Source organism: Anolis sagrei, chromosome 5, assembly GCF_037176765.1.
Source record: "Anolis sagrei isolate rAnoSag1 chromosome 5, rAnoSag1.mat, whole genome shotgun sequence".
NCBI lineage: Eukaryota > Metazoa > Chordata > Lepidosauria > Squamata > Dactyloidae > Anolis > Anolis sagrei.
This window is the reverse complement of record NC_090025.1, coordinates 131,286,614-131,310,263: the sequence shown is the minus strand read 5'-3', so window position 1 is coordinate 131,310,263 and position 23,650 is coordinate 131,286,614. Positions and strand designations below refer to the sequence as shown.

At 39.9% G+C, this 23,650-nt stretch overlaps 1 protein-coding gene across 2 annotated transcripts in view; it reads left to right on the top strand.

Moving 5' to 3' along the window:
* The window catches only part of CAV1 (caveolin 1), a 49,666-nt gene extending 39,406 nt beyond the window's left edge, over positions 1 to 10,260 (top strand). For both annotated transcript variants that reach the window (XM_060777685.2, XM_060777686.2), the window contains exon 3: positions 4,821 to 10,260. In XM_060777685.2, the coding sequence (XP_060633668.1) occupies positions 4,821 to 5,162 (342 nt within the window). In that variant the 3' untranslated portion in view covers positions 5,163 to 10,260. The remainder of the gene's footprint in view (positions 1 to 4,820) is intronic.
* Positions 10,261 to 23,650: the final 13,390 nt, after the last annotated feature.

The following is a 23,650-nucleotide window of genomic DNA, read 5'->3' as shown; positions in this document are numbered from 1 at the left end:
CTTTTTCAGGCTGGATGGTATTTCACTCTTGCCCAACGAGGCATTAATGATGTTAGATATCCAGTGGAAGAATGGTTGGTTAAAACTGCGGAATTAAGAGACATGGACAAGCTGACTTTTCTGCTAAAATACAGCTCTGGAAAGCCGATCAAACAGACAGACTGGGCTAATTTCGACGAATACGAAGCAAAGAAGTATGAATCTTAAAGGGTCCCGAGTATCTTAGAAGAGACACGGATAATCAGTTTGATGTGAATAGTAAGGTGCAAAACACGCCAGGAGTTCTTAGTGAACATCCGGCGAACTGCATGGAGTAACTCTGGTCGGAAGCTAAATGGAAGTCGTCGCCCTCCTCCCCTACATGATGGGGATGGACAGAGGCTTTATGTTTGTGTGTAGCGTAATTTCAACCCCTGCCCCATACCTTTCCTACCCCCATCTCCGCCCCCCTCCCCTTTCCTTTAACCCCCTCCCCCTTCCCCACTCCCCACCTTTTTTATCCCCTGATTGTTGACTGTCTGTATCGGGTTCTGTTGATATGTTTGTATATGTAACCGTACGATATGTTTTTACCTTTTCTAAAACCAATAAAAATTATCTAATAAAAAAATGATGTTAGATATCCAATAGGCCAATCACCCTCCAGCTTGCTTAAAAAGGGCAAGGATCCAGAGCGCATGTGGTAACCCTCACAGCTCCTAGGATCTTGTCCATGTCCTCAGGCTGAACAAACTGAAATGAGTCCATCAAACTAGGACAGACAGGCACCTTGAGTACATCTACAGGAGCTGTCATAATAGTGATGTCTAAGTCAGAGGGGATCTGAGCAACTTTGCAAAATGATGGCCGAAATCACTACATCAAGTTGCTGAGTGTTCAAGAGACCCATCTTGGGAGTCAGGATGAAAGCAACCCCGACCACTTGAAACAGCTCCGCCGGTCTATTGATTGCAGACACAATGCAGGCAGCCGAGTGTCAAATTGATACAGTCTGATACCACTTTAACTGCCATGACTAGGGAATTCTGAAATTTGTTGTTTGATGGGGCACCAATATTAGTTGGCAGAGAAAGAAAGAAAACACATAGTATGAATACAACTCCCATGATTCCACAGCATTTAAACTTTGTCAGTTAAAGAACTATCAAACTGCATTAATTCTATAATGTATATGCAGTTTGTATAGTCTATTACTTAAGTACTTCCACAAGATTTCAAACTGGCACCTGTCCCAGTTCCCACCTGGAAATGCCAGGAATTGAACCAGAGGCCAGTAAGAAAAGCAAAGTTGGCCTGCTAAAGCTAAGGAGATTAGCTGTATGAGTTGAGTTGTTGAGAAACAACTTCATGGAGTTGTTTCTCAACCACCACCATCCATTTGTGCTGTACAAATTTGTTTATTTATAAGAGAAAATCATTGACTAATTCCTTTCAAGAGACGAGAAACACAGATGTCTGGACCCGTTCTGGATAATAACGTCAATGAAAAGCAGGCTTTATTAAAAAATAATTTTTCAGTCCTTATTATCTGATCTCTTTGCAAAGTGAACATGAGGGATAAGTAATTGTTTTTGTTCAACTGAAACTGTATTAATGAAGCCTTTTGAAGGAGGAAATGCTTTGAAGAAACCATTATGATTATGCTAGTAATAAAATGTGGAGGGTTTTGGAAATGTATGGTTATTGTTATTTGTTGTGGAGTTGATTTTGACTTAAGGTGACCCTATAAATGAGAGACCTCCAACATCCTCAGTCATCAACTGCAGTGCTTACAACCTCAATGGTTAGTTGAGTGCCTTCCAAGTTGGGTGTTTCATATCTTGTAAACTTAATTTGTTGTTACTATATTCTACTGTTAGACAAAGGGCAGAGTGCTTGACAGATTTCCTGCCTCTTCTGCCAAACAACATGGGACACTAGAGAGATTGGATCCTTCAGAAGCAGCCTTAGGGGCTATATATGGGCTGAGAGCTATACATTGACTTTTGTTCTAGAGAGCAATTTTTCAGGGTGCATTGGGAAGAGGTTAGAACAGTCTGTGTACTCTGAACCAATACATACCTCTTAGGGTCCAAGCCTCTTGTGTTTCCTTTCACTGTGTACCTGACGTGCCTCCTATGTTTGGTTATTTTGGCTCCAATGAATATCCTGTGCTGTGGATTATATCAAAGCCATGTTCATGTGATGTGTGGATAAGCTATTGTGTCTCAACATGTTTCTGTTCATTTTCTTGTGGAAATGTTTTGACGACCTCCTGGATACCTAGGCTTTTCACAATGAAGCCATCAAAATACGTGCTTCCTTCAATAAAAGTTAGTCACTCATTGACTAGAAATATGGTAAATCCTCAAGCCTTACAATAGAAATAAGTGAGATTTTTTTTCTGAGCAATCAAATATTACAAGCAAACTATTGCCCTTAAATGTATTGTCAAAGGCTTTTGTAGCTGGAATCACTGGATTGTTGTGTGTTTTCAGGGCTGTATGGCCATGTTCCAGAAGCATTCTCTCCTGACGTTTTGCCTGCATCTATGGCAGGCATCCTCAGAGGTTGTGAAATCCGTTGGAAACTAGGAAAATGGGGTTTATATAGCTATGGAATGTCCAGGGCGGGAGAAAGAACTCTTGTCTGTTTGAGGAAGGTGTTAATGTAGCAATTGGCCACCTTGATTAGCATTTGATGACCTAGCAGCTTTTCAAGGTGTGACTTCTTACTGCCTGGGGGAATCCTTTGTTGGAAAGTAATTAGCTGGTCCTGATTGTTTCTTGTCTGGAATTCCCCTGTTTTTGATGCAGGCAAAATGTAAGGAGAGAATGCTTCTGGAACATGGCCATACAGTTCAGAAAACACACAACAACCTATTGTCCTTCAGTTTGAAAAAGCAAAAAGGAAAAGCTTGGTAGTAGTTGTTATTATTGTTTGTTATTGTTATATTTCTTTATGCCCTGCTTTATCTCTCCTGAAGGAGACTCAAAACTGCTTTAGTATTAGTATACAATTTAAAATATACAAACATGCAAACATTAAAACAAAATTAAATATAAATGACATTAAAATTTTCACAGTGTTGAAGAGAACACACAAATACTTCCACAGTAAGTGATATTTCCTCAGATGGACATATCACTTCAAACATTTACATGAGAGATGTCTTACTGTACTGAGATATGGAGGGGGTTGCAGTCCAAGTACATGATGTAGGCTGGCTATGAACAGAACTGGTTCTACCCTTAGGCAGAGTGAATAATGGAAATAGAGTTGAAAGAGACCTATTCTGCCACATAGGAATAGGCAATCAAAGCATTCTGATAGACAGCTTCTTTATAAAAAAAAACTCCAGAGAAGAAGACTCCACTAACACTTCAGAGCAGCACATTTTACTGTCAAGACAGCTCTTACCATCAGGACATTTTTTCCTAATGTTTAGGTGGAATCTCTTTCCCTGTGGTTTGAATCCATTGTTCCATGTCTCAGTCTTCCAAGCCACAGTGATGCAGCTGATTTGAGATAGTGATCTGGAGTGTCATGAAAAGGCAACAAACTGTTAGTAATTTCCATGAACAGATATGCTCTACACAAACCAGACAGACACAAAGTTTTGGATATAAATAGGCCACAGCTGCATTAAGTAGGGTTGGTACACACATGGGTCTGGATCCAGGCATCTACCAACCTGATTCTGATTGACAAGCCCAAAATTCCAAGCCAATCTTGGCCCCCACCTACATTGGCATATAACACAATTTAAAACTGTATTATATGGTCAATGTAGACTTATATAATGCAGTTTAGCTGCATTGAGCATCATTATATGAGCCTACACTGACCATATAATGCAGTTTCGAACTGTATTATATTGCAGTGTAGATGGAGTTTGGAATGGCATGTGAGGATCCAGCTGTGCAGATGCCTCAACGTGGTCCTGCAGCCACCAGCAGATGTAATATGTCCCATCCCCAGCTGAATGATAACATTAAATACCACGTCCTAATGTATGATACTCCCATTCCACTACCAATGACTGACCATCATTGGTTAACTGGTCCTAGATCCAAGGCCCCATGCTAACCACCCCTAAAAAGTTGTGAGAAATAGCTTAACATAGCCTGACATAACTGAAAGGCATATGAAACACAATGAGTTAGATTTGAAAGATTTTTTTAAAGTTTTAAAACTATGTATACCAGATGTATTAATGCAGCCCTGTACCAAAAAAAGTATTTTTACTCACAGGGTAAAGCAAACTTTTTGCATTTTTACCGAGCATTTGGATATACAAGATGATATTAGGCCCTGTTCGATCCTGCTTCATTCCCTCTGTTCCTGTCGTTGTCGTCCCCTGTCCTCCATCCCCCAGTCCTTCTGCCAGGCTCCTCTCCCAGTACAATATGAGACTTATATCCATGAGAAATATGTTTCCGCAATTCTTGTGGATACATGGAATCACAGGTACTGGGCCAGTGGATACCAGGGGCCATACCGTGTCTGTTTTCAGATATTTTGGTCGGAAATATGAAGTAGCATTGCAGTTATCTCTCAGGCCCCTTCCACACAACTGAATAAAATCCTACATTTTCTGTTTGAACTGAAATATATGGCAATGTGGACTCAGATAACCCAGTTCAAAGCAGATATTGTGGGATTTTCTGCTTTGATATTCTGGGTTATATGACTGTGTGGAAGGATCCTCAGTATTTGCCACAAAGTGGTTTGTTAGAGTGGCAATTATTGCTGTTTTCTGATTGCTGGCATAGAAATGTGTATGTGGGGTTATCAGTGTTGCCTCACTTTCTGACCTTTGTGTTGCTTTTTGACTGCAGATTGACTTTGAAGATGTGATTGCTGAACCTGAGGGAACCCACAGTTTTGATGGAATCTGGAAAGCTAGCTTCACCACCTTCACTGTGACAAAATACTGGTTTTATCGCTTATTGTCGGCACTCTTTGGCATTCCCATGGCTCTCATCTGGGGCATTTACTTTGCCATCTTGTCGTTCCTCCACATCTGGGCGGTGGTGCCCTGCATCAGAAGCTATCTGATCGAGATCCAGTGCATTGGCCGAGTTTATTCTATCTTCATACACACCTTCTGTGACCCACTTTTTGAGGCTATTGGCAAAATGTTCAGCTCCATCAAAGCAACTGTACAGAAAGAAGTGTAAATGATGTGTTGAAGGAACCTGAAGACTATCAAGGCTGTCAGCAGTTACCAGAATCCAGCAGCATCAGCTAATGAAGCAATCAACCTGAATTCAGGCAAAGAAGTCACAAGTTTCTTTTAATCCCTCCTGAATTTTATATTATTCAGTGTTTTTAGGAGGGAAAACAATCTCTATTTTTAAAGAAGAAGAAAAAACAAATTTAAATGGCTGCTTTTTTATTCCTAGCTGCCCATTGATCTGCTGACCCTTAACAAACTGACTCATTATTCTGCTTACACCTTCTGTTCATTTGTTGCAAGTTAAATTCACAGCGCTATAATAAAGAACTGCCAAAAAAAATTGCTTTCCAGCACTACTGTAACACTGCTCTTCATTTTACTGTGAGCGAAAAGGGGTCTAAAGCTGTTACAGCATAATGAACACGACAAGCTGGCAGATTTTAATAGAATGTTCTTTTTTCAGACGTATTGTCAGTCAGCTGTCGCTCTGTACTGTAGTGAGCTATATATAACTGCTATGCAGAGAGAGAGAGAGAGAGAGAGAAAGTTCTAAGTAAATAAATAATATATATGCTCAAAAGAAGGAAAGAAAGAAAATCCTTTAGGAGGACAGTGCCTTCAAACAACTTTTTCCTATCCACAGTAAACGACTGCAGTGTGCTTCCTCTTTCCTGCCTTGTTGTTGATCCTGGGAGATTATTTGAAGATTTTTTTATTGTATATCACAAAAAGGAATACACCCAAATGCTTTTTCTAATAAGAAAACTGTAATTTCTCAAAAGAAAGAAAGAATTGTGCATCTAATCCAGTATCATGAACTTCTGATTGGTTGCTTTTGTGCCTGATTTGCTGGTTCTCCTCCTCCTTACTTGGCCACACCAACACTTCCTTGCTGAGCTATGATCCTACAGATTTTGATGCTCAAGATCAGAATTCAAGTCAGAAATATATTGTGAATGTATTTTCTACACAGCGCTTCCATCAGCAAAAAGGTCTCTTACACGTCTTACAATGCAATGGTTTCTCCTTGAAGAGAGAACTAACCTTTTAGGAACATGTTCACAAACATAAGTTTCAAATTGAGTAAGCAAATGTTTGTCCCTGCGGAGGGACACTTTTATTTTATTTTATTTTAGGCTGCTTTCTTTTTTCTTTTTTTTCTTTTTTTTTTTTCAAAATGACTGTCAAGGTTAGTTCAACTAATGCAGTGCAAACCATGAACTGTGTTTGCAACAGTGGTGTGGGAAAGTTGTGGGAAGGGTTAACTTTGTCATTCCTCGTCCATTCAAATCAAGATGCTACTAGCACATCCATGCTTTGCTTACTTCACAGTCATACACCAGAAGAGTGACTTCTGCAACCCTCCATTGTGGTTCACTCCCTTCCTAAATTGAACTGTACCTATGAATCAGGAAGACTTCATGGAGGAAATCCCAGTGAAGCCGACTGGAAAAATACAGAAACAGATAATTTCAAATTTCGTTTTCTTCATGCTGTGACCTGCTTGGTGGTTTTGCCATTACCACGACCTAACTGTGGTTTGTTGGTTTTGTGTGAATCTGCTTGTTGCTTTTTTGAAAAGCTGTGAGGCTACAAGTTGCTGGGATAAACTTCTTTCTGAATTCAAACTGAGGAAATTAAAGCTTCAAGCTTACTCTGGCTTGTTTGAATTCTGAGCACAAAGCCTGAAGTGCCTTCCAGGTAGTGCAAGCCCAAGGGTTATTATTAGAGATAATCTCAACATAGTTTGTTATACTATGTAACTGCTTCAACCTCTTTCCTTTATCTTTACATTCATAGTATACTTACAGTGCAGTCCTAAGCAGCTTTACCCAAAAGCAGTGGGTCGGGGGGCTGGTTTTCCCCATCCAGAAATGCCATGGCTTCCCATGCAGCTGCACTGTGAAAAGATGGCAACAAATCATGGCAGCAGATTTCAGCACCAAAATGGAAAATGGCATCGAGCCATGCCAAAAATGCTTGTTTAATTGTCACTTTTTTCTGGTTGCTTCTTCAGAAACCCATTTAAAAGACCATGGCTTGGACTGAGTTGGTGCCCAAATATAGATTGCTGTGCGGGGATGCCAAACTAATGTTGTAGATTACATGCAGGCTACATGCTGCTCATCCTCGCTTTACTGAATTATCATTCGGGCTGGCTGAAGATACTTTGCCACCTGACATGGAGCCCAAATGGCACTTCTACCCATAACCCAACCTTACCAGGCATGTTTTGTATTCCTGAAAGCCTCACGCCTTGCTTTCTTTTGTGTGCCCCCCTATACACACACACACTGATGGGAAGCAGACAGCTCTGTCCTGCTGCACAACAGGGCAGGTCCTGAAATGCATGAGATTATAGCCCTTAGTCCCCTACCAATACTGCCCAGCTTGTGACTTAGAGGCAACCAATGTTGCTAAAGTCTTTTCCAAGACAGAGCCCAGTTTCCTTTGCTAAATTCATTGCCACCCTTTCCCACAAGATGTTTCCTTCAACTGCCATTGCAGTTGAAGTTAAGGATTTTATTGCACGGGCAAACTGGCATAGCAGCAGGATGGACCCTATTGCACTATGTTGTGTGCATTGCCACCCTTTTTTCCTCAAGACGTTTCCTTCAATTGCCATAGCAGTTGAAGTTAAGGACTTTCTCGCCCTGGCAAACTGGCATAGAAGCAGGATGGTTCCTATAGTGCAATGCTGAGTGAAACTTATTGCCGGTCTGCCACCTCCCCATGACAAACCTGTCCTCTGCTATTGATGGGCAAAACTTGCCAAGAGCCACAATCACTACACAGTGCCACAACTTACCTGGTGCAATGATCCCCCAGTGGCTTCTGTGCCGGCATTTTTACTATACCTCGCAGAAATTGCGAAGTTGCTTTCATGAAATAAGTTTGCAAAAAATACTGAAGTGGCTGAACTGCAGAGGGCAGATCGCTGGGCCTTTAACCGGAAATGTTGTCACGAAATGGCAGGTCACCAAAGTGTCACGGTGCAGCGCTTTGAGGTGTGATAGGGACAATCATCATGTCATTAATTTGCTGTTATCACTGATTGCATGAAAGCAACAGATAGCAGCATCATTCAGTAATGCAGTGGTTCTCAACCTGTGGTCCCCAGATGTTTTGGCCTTAAAGTCCCAGAAATCCTAACAGCTGGTAAACTGGCTGGGTTTTCTGGGAGTCGTGGGCCAAAACACCTAGGGACTCACAGGTTGAGAACCACTGCAGTAAAGCCTTTGGATAGTTTGAGTAGTAGACAGTTACCTTGATCTCAGGTGCTATGCATAGGGGATTCCCATCACACATCAACCAACTGTTCTTTTTAAAGTGAAGTCTTTGTATCCGTTTAATAAACAGCACAAGAGATGCACAGTTGTTGTGGGACAGCCAGAAAAATGATTTCCTTAATTGGGCCCCAATACGGAGGGACGAACGTATTTCCCCTATTAATCTGTGACCATGACCAAGACATTCACATTTTTGTAACAAGAAAATGGGAATGTTTTACTGCAGAGATGCAGTTCTTCCTCCAAACAGAAGATGTATTGCTATTTGGCATACAGAAAGAAATGTTACACTTTCATCGGTGCCAGGAAATGCATAATTAATCTCCATTTCATGGTCACACACAATTTGACATCTTTTTGAAAGCTTTATTTTCATTTAACTTTTTATTTTTATTTTTAATTATTATCAAAGGATTTTGCCCATTTTAGTTCTAGTTTCAAACTAGTCCAGCTATGACACAATTCCTACTGAGAGTAGTGTCATATCATTTCTTTTACATTTCCCCCTAAAGAAAGCTTGTAGTGTGAGCTTATAGTGTGCAATACAACTCACCCCATTTTGTGCACGGCGCACACACTTACTCAAGCCATCCCTGCCATTGCTGCATTGTTTTTTAGGTCATGTAGCTCAGTGGCAGAGTATATTTCTTCCATGTTTAGGTCCTGGGTTCAACTCCAGCATTTTCAGGTAACACTAAGGTCCTTTCCACACAGCTAAATAAAATTCCACATTATTTGCTTTAAACTGGAATATAAGGCAGTGTAGATTCAGATAACACAGTTCAAAGCAGATATTGTGGGTTTTTCTGCCTTGTTATTCTGGGTTATATGGATGTGTGGAAGGGCCCTAAAAAAACAACCTGCATGACACCCTAGATAGGCAATGCCAACCACTGGAAACCAGATGGACCATTGTTCTGACTCAGTGTTCCTAAACTTGTGTCCATCCTACAGGAAGGCAGTCTCCTCCTACCCTTCAGCTTTATATAGTGCAAGCTTAGAGCAACACTGGTGCGGGATCACAGTTTGTCCTCCAAAAATGCAAATAAATTATATCTATTGTGTTTCACCACAGTGGAAACACATTGTAGATGTGATTGAATACTGTAGCTTAGGCCAGCTCGCCCCTTGTTGCTAGGATGTTTTATGAAAGCACATGCTCCCAAACAAGATGTTGCCATGTAGTTGCATAAATTGGGCTCAAGATGGTCAAGGGTATATTTGATTTCTACAGAAAGCTCATTAAGTTAAGAGAAAATACAATAGAGCGAGGCCTACATGATCCGTACTACTCAGGGTGCAAGTTATTACTGAAACGAAAAGAGAAAAATGTAATTGGTTTTCAGTAATTCTAATATATTTGCTCAGTAGTAACCAACCTACAGAGTTTTAAGAGATCAAACTTATGAGGACGCTTCCTTTATTTTTGGCACATAAATTACAAATGTAGTCACCTTCTCTCTCTTTGCATTTTGAAAACAAACACTGGTCTGGCTATATAGTTTTATCTTTTTATTCTGTACATAAGTGAGAGTGTACTATGAAATATATATTTTGCAGTATTGCAACACATCTTTGGTGAGAATGTAAACAAGATGCCTTATATCTTTGCATAAGGAAAATCACTTTTGAAATCTATTACATAAAACTGTGTATCCAGAAAGAGCTTCCAGATGCAAATAAATTGCTGATCCAGAATATTTACAAAGCTATTGTATGCTTACATTATATAACAGACACTTCTTTTTTATTCTGCATGTTCAACAACCAAAGCTACAATCTTCACAATAAAAGCTGTTTTAATAGAAATTCCTGCCTAAATACTTCTTTTTTTAAAAAAAAAAAATCTGATAGAACAAGTTTGAGAAATAACACGATACAAGCCTTGTATCCCTGAGGGTATGTTCCTGAACTTACCATAGAAACAGGAGATCATCGATAATAGCAAGCCCTGATGAATTACTTCTGCGCAAAGTTAACACAGGGTCACCCTGGAGTTAATTCCTAAAGTGGGATCCTCTTTAAGAATTTGTTAGGTCCTATATGGCAACTTCTGGAGAAAGCATACCATAAAAATCGCTTGGAGGACTGAGAACATTCCTAAAGGAAACATATTATGTCAGATGCAGAAAGGTGAAATCAAGGCTATTAGTTTTTAAAAATAAAGAGATTGTACTGTATATGAGAAGATAAAGGAAGAGCTCTCTACTGACATTTTGCGACTGTTGTCGGCCAAAAATGTTTAGCAGGCAACACATTTCCTGATCTAATTCGATGCCTATCTTCAAGTCATTAAATCTACCCAAGACAGTCCTCTAAGTTGGTTGTGGATGTTCTATAATGAACTCTCCACTCAAAGGTGCTACATTTAGCAATCCACAAGTAATTTCCAGTGTATTATCCAATAATATGCTTCTAAAATTGTCACACACTATAAAGAATGACAATCAGTTACACAATTCATTAAACCCTTGTGCTGGCAGGACTGCTGACCAAAAAGTAGGCAGTTTGAATCTGGGGAGTGGGATGAGCTCCTGTCTGTCAGCTCCAGCCTCTCATGTGGGGACATGAGGAAATCCTCCTGTACAGGAGTTGATTATAAATTGTATGATTTTAACTGTATTTGTGTTTAGATTGGCTGCAGTAATGCTGGAGCGGCCTAAGTCAGAGGAGTCCTCCATGTGCGTTGCCATGGAGACCGATACAGGAGAGAGGGAAGTGGGAGGAGCTTAGAGGGGAGAGTTTTAAAAAACGACAGTTAAAAATCAGTTAGGGTTTAGGTTTAGAGGAGTGAGCAGTCCGGGTTTAGGTTCAGAGGAGTGAGGAGTTAGGAGTTGGGAGAGAAGGAAAGGAAAGGTGGCGGAGTGACTTGTGAAGCAAAGCTTTGAGGCTTTGAAAAGCTGGGTTTGGCTATTGGAAGTTTCTCAGGCTAGTGCAGCCGAATGGTGAAACATAGCTGATATTCTTTTAGTCTAAGGAGAGGCTAAAGAATAGTTTAATTTAGTATTTGATCTAGGGAGGATCAAATGAGGGAAACATCCCTGTATTGAAACTTTGTCTGAAACAAGTGCTCTACGTCAGAAAGATACTGTGTTACTTGAAAGAATGAACTGTTAAAGTTACAAGTATTATTCCAAGTGCAACAAGGAAAAGTTACGTCTTGCAACCACATGCTGTGTACTTAATAAAATTGTTAACTTTTATTTGAAGATTGCCTCAACTCCGTCTATTCTGTGTACAAAGTGCCATTTCTCATAACATTACAACTTACCTCACGTGGTGGCAGAAACGCAGGGAAAAGTAACCAAATAAATCTACATTCTTCTCTCCAGTCACGCTACAGTATATACAGTGTAATTACTCCTAAGTTATTACTTTCTTAATAAAGGAGGAGGTGCAATTGAACAGCCTCCCTTCTAACTTGGTGGTAAATTTGGTTCCTAATCAGCAACCTCCATTTCAAATCAGCTAGTTCTTTTTAAAATAGGGAACTGGGGTAAAATCTCCTTTCAAATTGGTGGCAACAATAAATCATCCCTCCTCTCCCCTGCTTCCTTTCACCTCCCACATGATGGTAAAACATCTGGGTGTCCTCTGAGCAACATCCTTGCACATGACCAATTCTCTCATACCAGAAGCGACTTTCAGTTTAAGTCACCCCTGACATAAAAAAAAGTCATTTGGTAATTTTTTCCCCAAAAGATATTGGCACAAGCCAAATTCGGTACTTCCAAGGAACACATTGTGCCTACTATCTATCTGTATGTTTACAGTTGAAAGGCCACTTGAAAACAACTGGTAGCAACTAGCATTACTGAACACACAGAAATGCTAAGCATATCAGGTCTGGATTATACTTTTTCTCACAGTCAAAATGAACACAATCACCTATTACTTTCATCCCAAAGATGAAGAAATTTCAGATTTTGGTCATTCCTTATTTGAAAAAAACAGCTGAAATAACGTTTTTATCCATTCTTCATCAGCAGCTCAATTAAAGCCAGCCAGTTAAACTAACCAATCCTCATTTATCACAATATGTTAATATGAGATCAGAAGCACTGTAAGAAATCTCAAATAGAGATAAATAGATAGAGTGCGGAGCGCAGACATCAGTATTGTCCAGAAAGTCACATAGGTCATTTGGGGAGAAGGGAGATAACTGTTCATTAATTAAAATATCATTTTACTTCTTTTGAAAGGCAGAATTCCCATACTAGCTCATCTACAAAAAATGCTATTAAATATCAAAGTACCATACTTCAGTAATAGCTGGTAAGGAAAGCAAGGTTGGTGTGGCAAACCTGTTCAAACTTGAAGGGACAGAGAAGAGGGGGACTATAAAGTCCCACTAGGAAGTTCAAGACTAGACATACTGTTGCCAATTCACTTTGTATCAATTCCCTTGCCAAATGGGGATTTGAACCTGGGCGCCCTCATTCCTAATCTATGACTCAAACGCTACACCACACTGGCTTTGTTGGCACACACAATTTGTAAAAGCTTTCTCATTTTAATCATGGCAGATGTCTGTGTTTTTCATGGCAACACCTTGTTAGTGGTGAAAAGACATCACAAACAGTATAAGAGCTAAGAATTACCTAGATAGATTACTGGAGAGAATAGTTCCTCTTTGCCAAAATGTTGACACATCTTCTCTATTAATAATGGACAATTTTGATCAAGGTTTTAAAAACCCAGTTTTATAATGTACTGAAAGGCTTTTTTGTTAGTTCACCCTGTTCCTTGGCTAAAATCTATCCTGGCAATCACTTAAGTTCTTGATTTGCTGCTCAAATTCCGGGTTACTCTAGTTCTCAGCCTTTCATTGTGAATGCAAAGCTTTTAGAAGAACCACTTTGCACTGAAACTTGAGCAACATTTCCAAGAGTTTTAAAAGTTATTTTAAAAACATTAATTGCAGTTATAATCCTAAATTTCTTTCCACCATCCTTTATGCTACAGTTACAAGTTATATTATTTTCTTTCCTCTTCTTCCAAAGCAGTACATTCATTTAAAATATCTTAGAATGCTACAGACTGCTAGTCTGTTGTACAAAACATCCTGATTCTCATTGTCATCTCATGGCCCACAGCAGAGGACGAGAGAGCAGCAAAGCACTTGAACTATGTGATATACCTCCTCCACCATTTAGTGAAGACTTTTTCCTGTATCTGTTAAAGTACCTTCAGTTAATGTTACCCTGTAAAAGAAGCAAAGTTCTTTCATTGAGGGTCTTCCAGACATGGCAGAAGACTAGGAGGAAGTAAGTTAAAAGTACATTGGCCATATAATGAGAAGACAGGAATGCTTGAAGAAGATAATGATGCTGGGGAAAATGAAAGGAAAAAGGAAGACCGGCTGAATCAAGGGCAAGGTGGATGGATGGTATCCTTGAAGTGACCAGCATGACCTTGAAGGAGCTGGCGGTGGCCACGGCTGACAGGGAACTCTGGGGTAGGCTGGTCCATGAGGTCATGAAAAGTCAGAACCGACTGAACGAATAAACAACAAGAAGCATGAGGGGGCAAGCAAAAGCCAGTTGTTAGCTGTTTTGTGTGACGCCATGAGTTACAGAACAAGATTTAAGCAGAGTTTGCAGGAGTGACTTTAGGGGCTACAAATCCCAGATTCCCACAACTACAACTGGGGGAGGGGATTCTATTCCCCAAAATAATGTCTCCAAGCTCTAGATTTAACTACAGTGGAAAGGTTGCCATGCCCTCTCCCTCTGGTGGCCATAGTAGAACCAGCTTGTATCTGGTAACAGGCCTCAAGTGGAACTGGAAAGAGGCACAATGTCAACCACCTCAGTAAACCTCTTTCTTTCCCTCCATCATATTTAGCAATGGGTGGAAAGAAATATAAGGAACTGCACAACACTTTTCCAGTGCTCCTTACTTATTGAACTTTGGACACCTACCCAACTACTAACCTAAATCTGTTACTCTAAAGGAGAGGAAAAACAAAGTTTCACAAACCAAATTATTTATTTGGGATAATTGTTAAGTTCTAAAAGCTTCATTGTGTATTCTCTGCATTTTGGTTAATCAAGAGCACAGGCATGGGCAAACTTGGGCCCTTTGGGTGTTTTGGACTTCAACTCCATGGGAGTTGGTCCAAAACACCTAAAGGGTCCAAGTTTGCCCATGCCCGTAATAGAGGTATGCCTTTTTTGTGTGCACATTTTGGATTCTGTTATATTAAACCAGATTATGTCCACTTGAGAAATTCTGCATAATATTAGTGCAGATAACACCATCTACTGGCTGTCTACAGAAATGCCCTGAGAAGAACAAACAACAGAATCAAGAGATACCCATTCATCTGCTATCAACTTCAGTCGCTGATTACCTCCCAAATCAGTATATTTTTTAAAAAAAAAACTCTCCCCTTTCGTCTTCAACTTCCTACTTTACTTAAGATGATTGTTCTCACTCTTTAGTTGTAAACAAGGCACAACAGTTTTCTTTCCTACACTCTTTTCTATCCGCTCTTACCTAAGGGGCATCATATTCCAAATAAAAAACAATTATACAAAAAACTTTATAAACAAACCAACTTTGACTTGGAGTTCAGTGTAGTCCAACTGCCTGGGCTTTGATGGCTGGAATAAAACAAGAGAAATAAACAAACAACACTGACATAATACATGCAAATATATATTCTAGCATATTTGAAATTAATGAGAGAAAGAAGTTTGTAACATAAGCTTTTGCACATTGAATTTTCTTCATCAGATGAAACTAGTTCATGAAAACTTATGCTACAAACTTCTTTTTCTCATTAATTTAAAAAATGCTACATTATTCCTATGTGTTTGATTTTTTTTCTTGTTTACCCATTCAGTCACTCTTTGTGACTTTGTGGACCAGCCCACAGCAGAGCTCCCTGTTGGCCGTCACTACCCTAACTCCTTCAAGGTCAAACCAGTCACTTCAAGGATAACATCCATCCATCTCGCCCTTGGTCAGCCTTTCTTCCTTTTTCCTTCCATTTTCCCCACCATCATTGTCTTCTCCAAGCTTTCCTATCTTCACATGATGTTGCCAAAGTGCTTCATATTTGCCTCTAATCTCCTTCCCTCCAGTGAGCAGTTGGGCTTTATTTCCTGGAGTATGAACTGGTATGATCTTCTTGTGGTCCAAGGCACTCTCAGAATTTTCCTTCATCACTGCCGTTCAAGAGCATCTATCTTCCTTCGCTCAGTTTTCCTGTTGGTCCAGCTCTCACATCCACAGGCTACTACGGGGAATACCATTGCTTTAACTATGCAGAGCATGGCCATACAGCCCAAAAAACCTACAACAACCCTATGCAGAGCTTCATTACCAGTGTGATGTCTCCACTCTTCACTATTTTATCGAGATTGCTCATTACGTTCCTCCCAAGAAGTAAATGTATTCTGATTTCCTCGCTGCAGTCTAGATCTTCAGTAATCTTTGTACCTAGAAATACAAAGTCTGTCACTGCCTCCATGTTTTCTCCCTCTATTTGCCTTTGATTTCAACTAATATAACAACTCATAATAACTCATGGTTGTTGTTGTTGAAGTACAAAACACACCAGGGACAGACTATGGAAAACCTGGAAATGTCATTCAGCATCATAAATTGTATCGCTTCAAGCTACAAAGCCTGGAGGGATCACAGTTTTAGGGAAAGAGGTGCAAACCATACGCACTGTTTGAAAACTGCTGCTTGTTTGGCTCAGTCAGACACAAGGAGCCCGGGTTTTGGATATCACAAGCAAACCATTAATGTGAAATCCGGAGATCTTGAAATAAGTGTGTCTAAATCCAGCTCTTCTCCTCCAGCTGTTCTTTAGAATAGCCGTATAACTCTGGAAGCACAGTTCTGCTCAGTTGCTTTCACATCAAGGCTGGTTGAAGAGCACCTGTGCATTGACCTCTGCTCTGAACAGGAGGAAGAGCCAGGAAGTGGTGAGAAACACTGGATGGATTTTCCAGATCAAATGCTTTCTGTATTAGGAAGGATACTACTATTCATCCAAATGTGACTTCTTCTGTTAGATGGTTGGAATCCTTGTTATCGCTGCATTGTTGGGGCACCATGAAAAAAAAATGAGATCTAGCTGAAACAGAGAAAGAACTCAGGAAACCAGAGATTTTTGTTGTGATCAAATTGGTTTGAGGTTTGAGAATGATTAAAGGAGTCTCTGAAGCATATTATTAAGCTTTGGTTTATATATGAAATCTGTACCATGCCCACCCCTTTTGCACATATCTTGTTCTGCCCTTTGGGGATGATTTTTAAAGTTTTATATTTCCCCCAAACTATTACAGTGAATGAACTCCATTGAGTTTACCAGTGAATGAACTCCATTGAGTTCAAAGGCAAACCTTACAATACAAAGTGAGACATCTTATCAAAACACAATAATATAATTGTAATGTGTCCTAAATCCTCCTCTTGGTTCTGCTATTATTTAGTGCAGTCCTGTGCATTTTTACAACCTTACCCTATGTGGTGTTGTGAGAGCCATAATGTTTTCCTGTTCAGCCATAAAAGATTCCGATCCTTCTCCTTTTCACCCCACTAAGTTAAATGCAAGGTAATATATACAAGGTAATAACAACAAGGTATACAAGGTAATAACAACAGACTGGTTCAAGAATGGGAAAGGAGTATGACAGGGCTGTATATTCTCACCCTACCTATACAACTTCTATGCAGAACAAAATTAGATAGGCAGATGATACCACTTTTATGGCTGAAAGCAAGGAGGGGTTGAGGAACCTCCTAACCAAAGCGTAAGACAAAAGTGCAAAAGCTGGGTTGCAGTTAAACACAAAAAAACCAAGATTATGGCAACCAGGCCGATTGATAACTGGCAAATAGAGGAAGAAAACATGGAGGCAATGACAGACTTTGTATTTCTAGGCACAAAGATGGCTGCAAATTCAGATTGCAACCAGAAAATCAGAAGATATTTACTTCTTGGGAGGAGAGCAATGACCAATATCGATAAAATAGTTAAGTGTACCCTGGCAATGAAGATCCATATAGTTAAAGCAATGGTATTCCCCATAGTAACCTATGGATGCGAGAGCTGAACCATTAGGAAGGCTGAACGAAGGAAGATACACGCTTTTGAACTGTGGTGTTGGAGAAAAATTCTGAGAGTGCTGTGGACCATGAGACAATCAAACCAGTCCATACTGGAGGAAATAAAGCCCCACTGCTCATTGGAGGGAAGGATATTTGAGGCAAAGATGAAGTACTTTGGCCACACAATGAGACGACAGGAAAGCTTGCAGAAGACAATGATGGTGGGGAAAATGGAAGGAAAAGAAAGAGGAGCCGATGAATGGATGTCCTTGAAGTGAGTGGCTTGACCTTGAAGGAGCTTGGGGTAGCGACTGCTGACAAGGAGGTCTGGTGTGGGCTGGTTCATGAAATCACAAAGAGTCTTAAGCAACTCAATGGATAAACAACAAAATTATAGTAATTGAAGTGCACTGAGGGCAAAAGTGAAAAGGAGGAAAAGGAGATAGAGACTAGAGTCCCTTCCACACAGCTGAATAAAATCCCACACTCTCTGTTTTGAACTAGAATATAGGCAATGTGAACTAAGATAACCCAGTTCAAAGCAGATATTGTGTGATTTTCTGCCTCAATATCCTGGGTTATATGGCTGTGTGGAAGAGCCCTGGAAAATTGTAAAAGCAACAGAAAAAGTAGGATGACAGAGAATGGATTAGGATCACCTCTGCCAAATCAGGGCAGTTGGAAAGTATGTTAGTGTCCTTCTACTGCAAGGGGCAGGGAGAGCTTATGGGATTTTTTGCCTTGGATGCAGCAGTGTAGATATGACTTTTGAAGTACAAACCTTCGTTAGAGGTGCATCTACACTGTAGACTTAATGCAGTTGGACACCACTTTAGCTATCATTCATTGCTCAGTGCTATGGATTCCTGGGAACTTTAGTCTGGTGAGGTGCAGCATCTTTTGGCAGAAAAGGCCAGACCTTGTAAAAGCTCCCACGGTTCTATAGTATTCTCCATAGCAGCTAAGGGAGAATCAAACTGCATTAATTCTACAGTATAGATAGACCCTAGGACTGCCTTTACAATCAGCCCCCAAATCCAGGCAAATGGATTGATCTAAAGCAAATAAATACCTGCATATAGTAATGACTTTGTCAGAGGTAGTGCTTCCTACTTCATTTTATTCATTGTTGTTGCATAATAACGATGGCCAGTTCATATGTGAAAATGTATGAAGGAATGGTTTCAGGTTCTTAACTACATGGCCTAACAAGGTAAAGGTAAAAATTTCCCCCTGACATTACATCCAGTCATGTCTGACTCTGAGAGTTGGTGCTCATCTCTATTTCTAAGCCGATGAGCCGCTGTTGTCCGTAGGCACATCCAAGGCCATGTGGCCGGCATGACTGCATGAAGTGCCGTTACCTTCTCTCCGGAGCACTACCTATTAAACTACTCACATTTGCATGTTTTTAACTGCTAGGTTGGTAGAAACTGGAGCTAACAACAGGAGCTCACCCTGCTTCTTGGATTCGAACCGGTGACCTTTTGGTCAACAAGTTCAGCAGTCAGCGGTTTAACCCAATGTGCCACTGGGGGCTCCAAACAAACAACCACAATAAGTTGTGTAGTCTGCTTGTCTGGGATAAGAGCCAAATAGGTCGACCTGTCTCATGCTATCCTTGTCTAAAGAGTTTTCACCTGCCTTTTTTTGTTTGGCTGCTCTGCAGATTTTGACAGCACTGATAAAGTCTTAAAACCTGAGGTGTTATCTCAGAAAATGCACAGCCCAGATTTCATATTCCTTTCCATTAGATAGTTAAAATGCCAGTCAGCTGTCATATATCAGAAGATGCATGCGTCTGAACGGAAGCATTCAATAGGACACATAGGCACTCTGTCTACATTAATGGCTTTGATGAATACACTGTGTGCCCCAAGCTATCTGATGAAAGGAACCAGCATTTTTTTCCAACATGGCAGGAACTGGTCCTCTATTTGTGCCCATTGACTATCATTTTTTCTTCTCTCTTTTGGAAATTTACTAAGCACCAACAGTACCATCTAAGATGAATGATGGGATAATAAATAAGCAAATAAAGGAGCAGGGGAATGTCCTCAGTGGTGCTATATTAAGTCATATTCATAGTAGATCCATTAAAATCTATATCACAAATTAGTTCTGATTAAATTACGCCCTATCCATTCCCAAGGGTCTGTTTCAAGTATGACTTGAGATTGGATGAAATCCATTCTTTCTATGTATCTGTGATGACAGAGGTGTGAGGTCAAAGTGACCATGTGCCCCATTTTACAGAAGGTTGCCTTGATTATGAAACTGTCTGAAGGGTTGCCCTTTCCTAATCCACTTTAAAAATAAAGGAACCATAACCCATAAAGATTAGGAGCCTTAAAATTCCAGATCAACAGAGAGCACAGGCAAAAGTCCCCTGGTCATGCTTTTCCCTGCCAGTAATAAATAACACATTACAACCCTCATTCTACATAACTCTAAAGTTGTTGCTGTTATGCTATGCATACTATGTTAAAAGTAACTCTTTACTTTCTAGTTACACGAAGTCATTAAGTAGTTACTTCTAATTACATTTTTAGAAATTGAAAAGTTAAAAGGCAATGATTTCTGGTATAAATCACATGCATGTAGAAGTCTCACCCTTACTATCATTTTATAAAGTAACCAAAATAGTTATACCACCCATAAAGAGTGGTTATCCTCCTTGTGTTAAGAATATAAAGGATTTTATTATACTTTAATCACTCCAAAAAGAAACGAATTCCAAGGTGCTCACTCGTAACTAGTTCCTTCCCAACTTTGCTCTGAAAAAGTATCCCCAAATTTTTCAGGTTCGCTGCAATTGAGAAAATGATTATAAGCTTGCCAGCATGCCACAATTTATTTATCGTGTCAGAAGCAAATTGAGGGTACAGTTATAATGTATTTAAAAACACAAAGTTAAAAATGTGGCATTACGCTAAATGTCCTTTGACCAGAAGCTGACCATTTGGAGTGCCTCTGGTGTTGCTGTAAGAACCTGGCAGGGCTCAGGTTACACTGTAGTAGGTGGTCTGTGGTTTGCTCATCTCCACACTTGCATGTTATGGACTCCACTTTGTAGCCCCATTTCTTAAGGTTAGCTCTGCATCTCGTGATGCCTGTTCAGCACCTTCCAGGTCACCCAGTCTTCTGTGTGCCCAGGAGAGAGTCTCTCATCTCGTATCAGCCATTGATTGAAGTTCCGGGTTTTAGCCTGCCACTTTTGGGCTCTCACTTGCTGATGTGTTCCTGTGAGTGTCTCTGTAGATCTTAGGAAGCTTGATTTAAGGCGTTGGCTTGCTGGCTGATATCTGAACAGGGAATTGCAACTTGCAGCATGCCACAATTACAGCAAAAATATTCAATTACTTGAAATTTTATGGGGATTGGTTGTATCTGAAGTCTAATTAAATGATACAGAAATACTATTGATAAGTTTATGTTCTCTAGCTCCAGGGAGAGAAGAATTACAGATAGTTACATAGGGGAAAGAGATGGATATCCTCAGACTGAAAATAGCAGGGAAGTCATCATTTCCACATCAATAATAAAGACCTTTAATTCTGTGCTTCCACTTGAGTCGATCAATAGAGGTTACAAATGCTCGACATAAGGCCATATATCCCAGCCAGTTTACATTTTAAATGCCACAGGATTGGCAACCAAGCCAAGTTGAATAAAACAAAACAAAATGTCTGTGGAAAGGATAAATCACCCCCTTGGAATTCTTAGCTTGCATGATAAAGCTTTAACACTTGAGGGATTTTGCACACTGTTGTGCAGTTTCAGTTTTGTCTCCATTTAACTTCATTTGAATCAATCGTGAGAACAGAGTGCTTCAAAATCTATAACAAAAGAAAGCAAGTAATGGTATAATATGGATTCTTCCATTTCTGTTTAGATCAATGGATGAGAATGTTGCAGTATTCACATGTTCTCAAAACTACAACTCCCAACCCTCATATTATCAAACAGTCTGGGGGGATTCATCTAGTGCAGTGGTTCCCAACTTTTTTTTTTTACCAGAAACCACTTGATCAAGGATGACTTGATCAGGGACAATTTGACCAGGGGCCACTCTCCAACATTAGTACCAAAAGGGTTACAAATCCATTTTTGGTCAACTTTAGATTCAGTTTGGTTATTTGGGGTGCTGATTCAGAAAATTGCATTGGATAGACCACATCAGCTCTAGTTTCTGATACAGAATATATGCCATCCAGTAGTCACCATCTGCTCACCCACAGAAAACCATATTTAATACTTACTTACTTACTTACTTAGGCGATCCCTCGTTGGACGAGTAAGATGGTCTTCCATCATGGGTTTCCTTGTGGGTCCGTAGGTGGCTGTGGAGCCCTATTCTTGCTCTGCATCTTCTTCCGCAGTGAGGGCATTGGTTTCCAGGTGGAAGGCGGTTTTATATTTAATAATCTAGAGCTGATGTGGTAGTAGTAATCTTTCATGGGTAGTCAGCCTCTCCCTGTTGCCTTGGCACTATAAGAGGGTTTCATGAGGCCAGTCGCTCCCATTGCCTTGTGGCTTTGAGACACAAGTGTAGTAATGATGAGGCCATGGACTGTATTCTCATTCTTGGGGACCAATGGTGGTCCACGGATCACAGGTTGGGAACCACTGCTAGTGCTTCCAATTCTCCCCATTTCACAGGAACTTTACTAATTAATCCTATGTAGTCCAACTTTTCAGGTGCTTTTAAAATATCCCATTTTCTTTTTCCTCCTCTCATTTCCTCCTTTCATCCTATGCTGCATTTCACTCAATTTTGGGGATATTACAATCACTTCTTTGGTTTTATTTACGTCAGCAATGGAACTCTAGGAAGCTTATGATATTTTTTTTAAATTAAATACATTTTCAAATGTGAACAATTGAGAAGCAACATGAAATTAACACATATACAGATAAAACAAGTTTGTGAATTTATCTTGCCTGGGAAGCCTTATTTTGACATGCATATCCAACAATAAAACAACATTGATCCAAATGTGAGCAAAGTAATACCATATTTCTGCCTCACAGATTTTAAACTTTGCTTATTGAACTGGATTTATTGCTAAGGTCAATCGCTTCTGTGCTGGACTACAAAAAGTAATGAGATAATTAAGCTAAAACCTATGTCAGAGGGAGAGGACTATCTTAGCTTTCAGCATAAATCCACTGTTAATGTACTAGTATGGTCAGTTACTGTTCAGAGACATCAGTGTTATTGGATTTGAAACATATTGGCTAATATAGCACACAGATAGTATTGTCTATGGGAAGAATTCAAATGCCAAATGTTAGAGGAGGTACCATTGTTTTAGTGTATTAATGGGAACACAAAGTACTGCAACTTAGAAGCGCAGATCCATAAAATGTGGTTTTATTCATTTGCTCTATATATCTGAGGTGAAGAAGTACAGCTCCCAAGTCAGAAACTATGACTTTGATTTAATCTTTGGACCTCATTTTTGAGGAATTAATTGCTTCTGCCCAATTAATTCTAACACAGGATTTTTTTTCCTTTCAAGATTTCAGAATATTCAGGATGGATGGACAGAGCATGATATTAATGATTGCTTAGGAAAGTATTTGCCAGTTGACTTGTCCATTATTGCCCCAAATGTGCAGCTGAGATGATAGTAAAATGCAAAAAAAAAAAAAATGGTCCTGTCACCTTTCTTCCATCCTTGATTTGTCTTTGTGTGCTTTCAAGTTGTTTATGACTTAAAAATGCACTAAGACAAACCTGTCATATTTTTTGTGAGAATATTTCTTTAGAGGGGTTTTGTCATTGCCTTCCTCTGCCATTGCCCAAAGACACCCAGTAGATGTCTATGCCTGATTGGAAATCATGGAATAAAAGAGCTGAAAGGGCCATCTATTCCAACTAATGCATTCCTTAATTATTCATATCCAACCTCTGTTTAAAGACCTCCAAAGGTGTAGAGCCCACCCCCATCCCACAAACCACCTCAGAAAACAATCCATTCCAATCTCAGTGAGCTCTTACAATGTAACACATTTTTCCTAATGTTTAGGTGTTGTTGTTGTTGTTGTTGTATTGTTTATTTGTTCAGTTGCTTCTGACTCTTTGTGACCTCATGGACCAGCCCACGCCAGAACTCCCTGT